Below are 11,361 nucleotides of genomic sequence, written 5' to 3' on the forward strand. Positions count from 1 at the left end.
TTCAAACTCAGAGGTGAAGATTGTATGGGGTCGATCAAAGGCTTTGCAAGCCTTTCAACCCCCTACGATTGCAGGTTTTCACAAGAGAACACGCAGTCCATATTTAACAAGCAGCGGTCGTGTGTGGAATTCAGTCCGCTACAACTTGATAAATCGACCCCTATGTATTGCTTCTGTGAAGATGTAAATTGGTGTTATACAAGCCACCACTGACTGAGAATTGACTGAGTATTTGAATACTAGTGAACGGGCACTCGCAGGAGAATAGTAACTTACTAAAAGCATTTTGCTATTGGAAGTATATTGTCTATTTTGCATTGAAATGCACCCATGCACATTCCATTTTGAACTCTCTATCCCTTTAACAGACTAGAGAGGTAAATGTCTTTAAGCACCCTTTGGGAGAGAAGCCAGGGTCCTACATGGTTGATACCTTCAATGTCAGTGCTCTCACTAATGTGGAGTGCACAGAAATGTCATTTCTGACTAATTCCATACATAAAAAAGGTCCACATGATCTATCTACAAACAGCAAATATATACAGATAATTGTAGAAGACTTTGTAGGAGTAGCAGCCTAGGTGTGTACAACAAAATACCATGCAAGCATTGGTACTTGTACAAGCCAGCAGCAAAAGCAGATATTTAAATGGACGGTTAAAGGGGTAGGAAACCCCAAAACCATGATTTGGATAGAATACACAATTTTAACCCTTTGAGTGCTAAGCACTTTCCCAACTGGGTGCTAAGGTTTTCTTAAAGGTTTTTTATTTAATATTTAAAAAAAAAAAAAAATTTACTTTTTTTCCATTTATTTCAGATTTCCAAGACTTACACCGTTGGAAAGGTTAGGTGATTACCTTTCCAACGGTGGGTCTTGGGGGTCTGTAGCTGCTTAGATGCCCGAGATACAGGCTTCTAAGCAGCATGCCCCCTGCTCCTATATTTAACATTGTTAAAGTTAAATAAAGTTGGGCAGTGACGTCACCACGTTTATTTGCGTGACGTCACCACGCAAAACGGAAGCCCCGGCGATGCCTTTCATTATGCAGCACCGATCGCCGGGGTAGGAGCCCCCAGATCTCCCTCAAGGTGGGAGAGTGCTAGTGACGGCTCTGAGCCGTCATTTTTACCAGAGTGGGAAACTGACGGCTCGGAGCCGTCATTAGCACTCAAGGGGGTTAAACATCTTTCCTATTGATTTCCATTATCAAATTTGCTTTGTTCACATTGAACTACTGGCAGCAAGATGAATACATCTAGTCAGCCAATCACAAAAGACATTGTGTGCAGGCAACAATTAGCAGCAGCTCCCACTGGTGAAGGATATGTGTTCTTTTTCAACAAGGGATAGCAAGAGAATGAAGCACATTTGAAAATAGAAGTGGATTTTTAACACTTAAAAATGACATTCTCTATCGGAATCAAGCAAGTTTGAATTTTCTATCCCTTTAATTCAAAATTAAAAGTTAAACTTCCAGGATACAGATAAAGCATGCAATATTACACAATTTACCAATGTACTCATTCAGTTATCTAATTTGCTTTCTTCCTTGGTATCCTTTGATGAAAAACACATTCGATATACCCAGGGGCAGAAATGACCTACTAGCAGTAAGAGGATTGGTGGCTGCACAAATATGCCTTGTGTCACTGACTCAACTTGTGCTTAGCTAGCTCCCAATATTGCATTCCTGCCCCTTCAAAAGGATACCAAGAAAATTAAACAAATTTGATTTTAGAGGTAAACTGGAACACACACACTTTTAATTATATAAAAAAAAAAAAAAAAAAAAAATTCTAATTTCTAAAACCTTCTAATGCAAAAACCATAGTATGCAATAATTTGAGTATTTGACAAATGGGTCAATTCCAACTCTTTAGAAAAGAAATAAAAACAACAGATTTAGCTACAAACGTTCCCAAAGACATTAATGGTGATTTAACATAGTAAATCATTAGATACAATTTTTTTTTTTTTTTAAATACTGGAATCGACCCTTGTGTAATGCCACCATAAAGGGTAATACAGGTAACATCCCACTTGGTAAACACAAGCAGCGCAGCTCCAGAAAAGGAAACCACTGGAGATTGCTGATTGTGTACAATTGCTGCTACAAATTGTTACACGTACGGTTTCCCAATAGTATTTTCCAAGTGTGCTTAATACCTTTGTGGGGAGGGGGACCAAACAAGCAAGAGTGCCCAACCACTTTTTCTATGTAGTGCCAGCATATAATGTAATGGCCCTGGGCCAATCATGACATTACAATCACATTCTTAGTTTAAATTTGCTTAAAAAAAAACAAAAAAACAACAACAACAAAAAACACAACATATTAGAAAATGTATACTTCTATAAGAGAAGCATGGATCTGCTTTTTTTTTTTTACCAATAAAAGGTTACTGTAGTCTGTTTTCTGCAGTGGTATAGACTTTTTAATAAAAAAAAAAAAAAATGTGTGGCCTAGGCCAGGGCTCGACAAACCTGGGAGCCACTGGCTCCTATAATTTTACCCCTGAAGACTAACTTTTTGGGTTATTCTCCATATATCTTTATACAAATACCACTGTCTGGTTCCTAAAAGTGTGCCCAGCCCCTAAATTTTAAACAGATTTGTTGATCCCTGGCCTAGGCCATAAGCTGGGCGGCCCACTGACAAATATAAGTCATTTTTGCATTAGAATGCCCCTTTAATCCTTGCCATTGCCCACACCTTGTCTAGGTCTCACAGGCTGATCATATTATACACAACACTGATTGCCTGCAATACATATTGAGAAGTACAAAGGGTTTTAATTTCTGAGTTAAGATGGTCTACAGAACGGTATAATAGGCTATTGGTTGAACAAGTTGTAACGTTTAAATTTTTAATTATAAGACTTATATTGAAGTTATGTTTCAGATAAAGGACATTTATATTCTGAATGCAGATTTAGTTCATTTTTAGTTTAAGTGTTTGGCAAAAGAGGAAAATGTGAACTCAGACATCTAAGGAATACAGTAACATTTGTTAAAAGAATCCTCAACTAGTGGCTGCAATTTCCAGGGAGCCAAAGAGTCCAGAGTCTAATCTCTAGAATCTTATCTTTTTTTGTCCTGTGTAGGTCTCGTCCCAGTCTTAAAATGTGAAATCTATACTGCACACAATAACGTAAAAATAGAGAAATTGTAGTACTTTTAAAGGTTTTTGGTAAGAACATTGCAACAATGATATAGGACTGGGTAACTCGGCAATTTGTGTATTCAGAGGAGGAGTATTGCTGTAGCATTAGTCAATTTTAAGAGACCAAAAGTGTAAGTATGTCACAGGGAAAAACAAAGAAAAATAAAAAACCCTATATAGTCGTTGCAACATGTTAATAGTACCAGTCTATGTTGATTGCAATATGGTATACAGTGATAGGACACCTAGGCCATTGCTCAATAAATAGCTCCTAACCTATTAACCATTTCAAATCAATACATGCTCTGGCTTCTTTATTAAAATAAAAAAATATAAAAAAAAAGTTAGCAGGCTCCCTCAATAGAAGTGGTTTAAAAATAAAAAAATAAAATAAAAATGGTCACCAACTGTGGCCTTATGGTTAAAATATTATTTTAAAGAGGACGAGGATTCATTGTATTAAATTAAAAGCATTTCTAACAAATTTAAGGCATAATACTTGCACACACATTAGTGCCATTAAAACAGTGTGTGTGTGTGTGTGTGTGGTGGGGGGAGATGTTAACAGGCCCAAGGCTAGCTAGGAAAAATAACTGACAGCTCAGCAGATCTCACTTCTCTTTTCAGCTGGGAGCTTGACTAAGTCTACTCAATGATACAGAGACCAGCTGGCACCACATCGGGAGAAAAAAAAAATATTTATTCATACAACTACTAGATAACTAAAGTTAATAGAGCTGGGTTTAAAAAAAAAAAAAAAAAAAAAAAAAAAAAAAAGTTAAAGGCAAACAATATATTCAACACCTATAAAAGGAATAGTGACTGTCAATCTAAAAGAACTGCCCTCCCCACACAAAGATACATATATACTTTTAAGGCCATGTTTTTTAGCAAGCCTCAGTATACTTAGAAACACAGCAATTAAGATCAGGAAAGACATTTGATTATATATCCGTATGTGTCATGCTAAAATGATCAGAAACTAATATAGGTCAATATGCAAATCATTTAACTAATCAAATGAACTATTGCTCAACTTCAGACACTTCAAATGCTCATTGAAAAGGTCTCAAAAGTAACAGCTGTATCAGCTTCTTTATAAAAAGTGTTCCTGTGGCTTCACATATATAGCCTATATAAAAATAAAAACATATGCCTATACTTATAAAACAACCGTTTATATTTCAGCAAGTTTTCATTATGGCACCAACAGCAGAACATAAACGGTATAATACAGTTTTCTATCCCTTTTCAGATTAGGCATTAAGGGACATTTTTACTCTTCAGTCACAAAGCAACCAGACACTAGGATGAGTCAGAACTATAAGTAGTGATTGTGTTAGTTTTCTTTTCGTTAGCAAATATTTAAACATTTTAGTGAGAATGAAAAGGGGATTAAAGAAATTTAGCTCAAGATCTTAAACTCTTATTGGCAGTCAGAGGGTTAATAGGAAAGACAACCGACTTAAACCACGTAGCCACTGAAAAAGTTTCATAAAAGCTATAGATTGTATTCATTTACAGTAGCAATGGCAGGATCTGGAATGTGAACAGGATCAGCTGAGTGTAATATGGAGCAGACATTTCTATCAGCTGTTATCCGTCAGGGCACAGAAGCAGGTACATAATTACAATAAAATACTTTCACAGACAGCCCTCAAAAGGAACAAAAATGACGTTTGATTTCGTAGAGCTAACGAGAAGATGTAAAGGGTTCCAACTAGTTTTAAAAAGTTACAGTATACTCAGAACAGTTATGGAGTTCACCTGGGAGGCAAGGGATCAGCTGGATCACATACGGGCGGAGACCAACTCTAATCTTCCCAATTACTTCTTCAAGACCAGCCAGGCCAGCCCATCACCCCCGTCAATTAAAAGAAGCAATTTTCTCACCCCCATATCACTTAATAAAAGTAAAGCAGTGAAGGAACCTTTCAATTCCCTATACATAATCATTTTGTTTTAAGCAAAACACTCACCTTAGTGTTTTGGAAGTTCTCCAAGGCCCTAAAGGCGGTCTCAGTGAGTTTGACGTGAAGTACGGTAATCTGGTCCTGTGTCCCCCTACCGCAGGACAGCCCGTACCTCCCCTCCTCACTAAGCGCCGCCATCTTTCTCACTCTCTCCCTCTTCCCCTCCCGATTAGTAGCCGATCAGGGTAGTATATAGTTCACATTCTAACTTGCTACCGACGCTGCCACAGCAAATACGCGACGCTGATTGGTTATTTCTCTTAACTCCGCCCAAGACGCTAATGCCTGCAGTGCATAATGGGCCCAGAGCTTTATAGGTTCTGATGAATTTATTTAATGTTTCGTTTCTCCAGAGACGTCACCACGTTAGTATGGGCGGAGTTAGAACTGACGTTCGGGATTCTGAATTGAGTATATTCTGACATAGCTGGTGACGTTTGCTCCCTGCTGAGCTGAAGGCTCCAATGTGTCTACTGCAGTGCTAGTGCACTGAGAGGTGAAAGGAGTTTGCACTGTAATTATATATTATACACCATTGTTTTCAAATTCTGTATTGGCTCCTGCAGCAACCCCTATCATCTTCCCAGTCCAGCCATCCGTATAAAATACACACCTCGGTGTAGCATAGGAAAACCACATCTATAAAATGCAAATCACTATTAAGACAATTCTATCGAGCTTACAATGTTGGATCCCAGGAGTAAGATTCGTTAAATATATATTTTTTTCAAGTTGAGTGACGACTTACTTTAGAGCTATATTATTATGGTACTCACGTTTTTATGTGCTGTAATTAGCTGTTTTTAGATCTGTTGCACGTTTGCTTCATCAGGAAAAGAATGGTTTCAAATAACTGCACCCTGTTAAAGGGACAATGAACAGTAAATAAATAATTTATTCAAAGCAAACATTATCCCAAGAATAACATGTAGATGTATTTTATTAGTTGTTTAAAGTGAAGGTAAACTTTCACAAATGAGTGCCCGGTTTTTAAAAATATTAACAAAAACAGGGGCACTTTCATTCATGAAAGTTTACATTTCACAGTTTTTGTTAAAATACTTGACCCCAAATTGTCTATACATTCCGTCCCCCAACAACCCAATCCCAAATAAATAACACAAACACCAGAGTTGGGGTAAAAAAGGCCGCAGCATATTTTATTATTATTAACAACATAAATAACTTTTATTTAAAACTTAACACCATAAAACCAGGGCTTGCCCTACCAAATAAATATTTTCCGTGCCTGAACCCATAAGGCACGCCTCCCCATGAACAATCACCTCTCCTGCCTATCCCAACAGGAGCTACCATGAACCCCAACCATGGCGTAAGCCATCACCCAGGGCAAGCACCCCGCCCCCTACTGCGACAACCATATATCCTACACAATATAAACACGTTTTACCCTTTTAAACTTTTCTTTTTTCCTTTTTTTTTTTTTTTTTTTTTAATTTTTTAAAACATAAAACAGGGAGGGAGGGTGGGCACTGAAGCCGTTCTTCTCCCGGTCAGGTAAGTCACTAAAAAAAGAGCGCGAAAGACACTATGCACCAACTATTTAAAAACTTGCCTCCAGTCACGCCCCTTTGACCTCAAGCTGAACTGCATTCAGCCAATAGGGGTCAATTACCCCTACCTTGATGCCAACGTCCGGGGTTCTGCTTGACCCCAAATTGTCTATACATTCCGTCCCCCAACAACCCAATCCCAAATAAATAACACAAACACCAGAGTTGGGGTAAAAAAGGCCGCAGCATATTTTATTATTATTAACAACATAAATAACTTTTATTTAAAACTTAACACCATAAAACCAGGGCTTGCCCTACCAAATAAATATTTTCCGTGCCTGAACCCATAAGGCACTCCTCCCCATGAACAATCACCTCTCCTGCCTATCCCAACAGGAGGTACCATGAACCCCAACCATGGCGTAAGCCATCACCCAGGGCAAGCACCCCGCCACAGCTCGAACTAGCATCGAGCACCGCCCAACAAGGCTGCGACCAACTCAATACCCTCCTTTAGGGTAAAATTAAATAAATGTAAACCTACCTCATTAAGATGGACACCATCTCGGAGGAAAAAACATTTACCCGATTCCCCTTCAAACTCTGAATGCCTCAAAGCGAGGCCCCCAAACTTTTTAACGTGACCACTCACCATACGGTTCACTTTACGCCGGGAATTTTCCAATTTAACACAGTCCCACGCTGACCTCCAAAACAGCCGGCACTCAATGTCTGACCACACGATTACCAAACTCGGGAACAAAGTATGTAACCGGTCCAAATCCCACTTAATCTTGTCCACCAAAGCTTTCTGTGCCATAAAACCTAAGTCATTCCCTCCGAGATGAATAACCAAGATATTAGGAGGCGAAAACAACCTAGCATAATTAACTACAGATTCCAAAAGCTGACACCACCTCATGCCCCTAACCCCAAACCACCTCAAAACAAGTTTCTTCTTACAAAAACCCAGCTGGGCACCATCCTTTTTTACAGCAGCAGCTTTCCTGGCCCAATAAACGTAAGAATGGCCGATAACCCAACATCTCAAAGGACCTGAAAAGAAGAACAAAGAAAACAAACTTTTTTTTTTTTTTTTTTTAAACTACCAACCCCGGCCTCACATACACTCTGAAACGATCAGACTCCCATCTACCAATCTTCTTAATCACCTGAGGCTCCAAACCCAGGAGCTGAGCTTCCGTCGCAGCTCCAATGCGGAATGAATGAGAACCGAATTCACAAGGATTTAACCCTAACAAAACAAGGCACTTTTTAAAAACAGATACAAATTGAAAAACTGAAAGCACAGAATCATCCTGATGGATCAATAAAGCCTCGTTAGCTCCATTCCTAACCTTTAAAAAAGCTAACACCGCCCCAACTGGGCAACACGGGCCGCCAACCGCCCTTAAACTAAACAATTTTCCCTTTCCAGACTGGTCAGTTTTAGATTTTCTTAACCATATGTCCAAACTCCCGTTATTCAAACAAATGTCCCTCAACCGAAGGCCACTAGCACATAACCTATTCTTACCTACCAATTCAGAAATTCTAAAAGCCCCGAAAAAGGCCAGAACAAAAGCAGTCCGGAACAATAAAAATTCAAAATCAGAATAACAGACCTGAGGAAGAATACTCACCAACTTCTTTAACAATGAGAAAATAACCGGTCTTCTACCATCCTTTAATGGCTTCTTCCTACACAAACCACGAACCGCCATTCTAACTACAAAATTCTTGGTTACATCCTCCAAACCACCCAACTGAAAAAAAAAAGCCAAAGCTGCAAGTCTCCTACGAATTTCCGCTGCTGATAAAGACTCAGACCTCCACTGCATAATCCAACCTAACAGTATCTCACGACAGGATTCTATAGAAGCCATCCATTCCCTACCATCCACCACAGTTAACCATAACTTCCATACCCGGGCGTAAGCCCGCCAGGTGGATTGTGCCAGAGCCCCTTTCACGAGGTCCCAAACTAAGGATACCCCAGGAGCCACAATTCCCTCGGGCAATTCGCACCCTCCGTCTCTGCGTCCGGAGCCTCCGACCTGAACCGCTCCCACTGAAAACGGGAAAGAGCGTCAGCAATAGAATTCAACTTGCCCGGTACATGAACAGCTCTAAAAATGACATTAAGCCTCAGACACTCCAGCACAAATTCTCTCAACAAACTGATAACCGGGGGGGAATTAGCAGTCAAGTTGTTAATCGAATATACCACCCCCAAATTATCCGAGTGAAAACAAACCCGTTTGTCTCGGAGCTCAGAAGCCCAAATCTTTAAAGCAACCACCAGAGGGAAGAGTTCCAGAAAAGTTAGATTTTTTGTCAAACCCAAAGGTTCCCAATCTTCAGGCCAAGCCTCCGCACACCATTTTCCATTCAGATAGGCTCCAAAGCCGCAGGAACCAGATGCATCAGTAAACAGGCATAAACGCTCATCAGACCAATCTATTTCCTGAATCACAAACCGGCCATTGAAATCCTTCAAGAAGGCCAACCATACTCGAAGGTCATCCTTCAAGACCTTTGACAAACGAATATGATGATGGGGAACGACCACCCCGACCGTCGCCAATGCAAGTCTTCTACAAAAAACCCTACCAACAGGGATAATACGGCACGCGAAGTTAAGCTTACCCAACAAAGATTGAAGACACCGCAGAGTTATCTTCTCAGACGACAACGCCCTTTGGATGCACTGAAACAAGTCAATGACCTTATCCTCGGGTAAACGGCATTGCATAGCCACTGAATCAATCTCAATACCCAAGAAACACAAAGAAGTTATCGGACCTTCCGATTTTTCTTCAGCAATTGGAATACCAAAATCAGATGCAACAAGATCAAAAGTCAACATTAGCCTTCTGCAGACCTCTGAACCCTCGGGGCCCACAAACAAGAAGTCATCCAAGTAATGAACTAAAGATGACAACCCAGCTCGTTGCTTGACCACCCATTCAACGAATGTACTAAACTTCTCGAAATAAGAACAAGAAATAGAGCACCCCATTGGAAGGCACAAATCTACAAAAAAGGAACCATCAAATTTACAACCTAAAAGGTGATGACACCGAGGGTGAACCGGCAATAGTCTGAATGCCGCCTCAATGTCAACCTTAGCCAACAAAGCTCCCCGGCCAGCAACCCGAACCAAATCAACAGCTTTGACGAATGACGCATAATTAACCGAGACCAATTCCGGATCAATGCCATCATTGACAGAAAAACCCTTTGGGTAAGACAGGTGGTGGATCAAACGAAATTGACCCTCAATCCTCTTAGGAACTACTCCTAATGGAGAAATTCTCAAATTCTCCAAAGGAGGAGAAACAAATGGGCCTGCCATTCTTCCCAAAGTTACCTCCTTTTGCAACTTTTTGCTAACCACCTCAGGGAATTCCCTGGCTGACTTCAAATTCCCACTAAATTTACCACCAGCACTTTCCTTGAAAGGAATTACAAAACCTGAGCTGAAACCGGAAAGAAGCAGCTCGGCATCATCTCGTTTTCCCCGTTTATTGGCGTAAGCCTCTAACCAAACCACCATCTTTCCTACCTTCACCGGGGTCTGAGCTCGAAGGAGTAGATTCCCCTTGTTTACTAACAATCTTTCCTTTCTTGAAACACCTTGACAAACTGTGGCTACCGCCACACCCAGAACATTCGTGCCTAAATTTACAACTTGCTCCAAACCGGCATGCTCCATCGTTAAATTGGAAGCATAATCCCTTACGCATTGAGACTGCCGATCCCGAACTAGCCGAGGGGCCGGAGTAACCGACCCCTGACCCACGAAAAGGCTGACCCCTTAAAGGGGTCATGATCTCGAGCCAAATGCCCATGTCACGATCGTCCCAACGCATCTCTGGTGTCACTGCTAGCCTCTGACGAAACTTCTCGTCATAACGCCACCATGCCATACCTCCATAAGTACGGTAAGCATTTGAAATCCCATCGAAATAACAAAATAAAGATCCACCCTGATCCGGGCATTTTTCCGTTACCACACTGGCAAGAATGCAAAAGGCTCTCGACCAATTACCTAAGGTCTTAGGTAACTTCCTGTACCTCTTCTTCCTTTCATCTTCCTCCTTCTTGCCTTTCTCGGATTTATCATCCTCCTTCAACTCCACCACTTGGTCCAGTGGCAACAAAGAAAAAAATTCTAAGAATTCCCTCTTCCATATTTTTTCTTTAACTTCCACCATTAGATGAATCCCCAAAGGACCAATGGAACACAAGCACGGACGCCTCAAGGCTTCCTCAGCTACCTTAATTGAACTACCCGAAACCGAAACAGTCGACACCTGAGAAACCGAAACGGCTCCACTCACCGACGAAACTGACTCAGCCGGAGCCACAATGGCTCCCGGGGTCCAAGCCTTATCGGCCGACTCCCCCCCACTTGGAGCCTCCAAACTGGCCAGCAACACCTTCAAACCATTCAGCAGCTTCTCACGTTCTCCACACTTCAAACCCGATCCTTCCACCACAGCACCCCCAGCTGACTCACCTGAAGACTGGGGGGCCGTCCTTGTGCTCTCCTGATTATCTGCTCCAACACTGGGAATGACCTGAGTTGTCAATAGCTCATCTCTCCTTCTACCGCTCTCGCCTGTCCTCTTGTTCCCATTCGATTTCCTAGAAGGTGAACGTCCTCTCTCTCTTCTACCACTGCTCTTTGAACTCTCA

At 41.0% G+C, this 11,361-nt stretch overlaps 1 protein-coding gene across 1 annotated transcript in view; it reads right to left on the reverse strand.

Moving 5' to 3' along the window:
• Positions 1-5,423, reverse strand: part of ELL2 (elongation factor for RNA polymerase II 2) — a 168,791-nt gene extending 163,368 nt beyond the window's left edge. Inside the window, exon 1 of the mRNA XM_053701504.1 lies at positions 5,147-5,423. Within this exon, the coding sequence (XP_053557479.1) occupies positions 5,147-5,278 (132 nt within the window). The 5' untranslated portion in view covers positions 5,279-5,423. The remainder of the gene's footprint in view (positions 1-5,146) is intronic.
• Positions 5,424-11,361: the final 5,938 nt, after the last annotated feature.

Source organism: Bombina bombina, chromosome 2, assembly GCF_027579735.1.
Source record: "Bombina bombina isolate aBomBom1 chromosome 2, aBomBom1.pri, whole genome shotgun sequence".
Classification (NCBI taxonomy): Eukaryota; Metazoa; Chordata; class Amphibia; order Anura; family Bombinatoridae; genus Bombina; species Bombina bombina.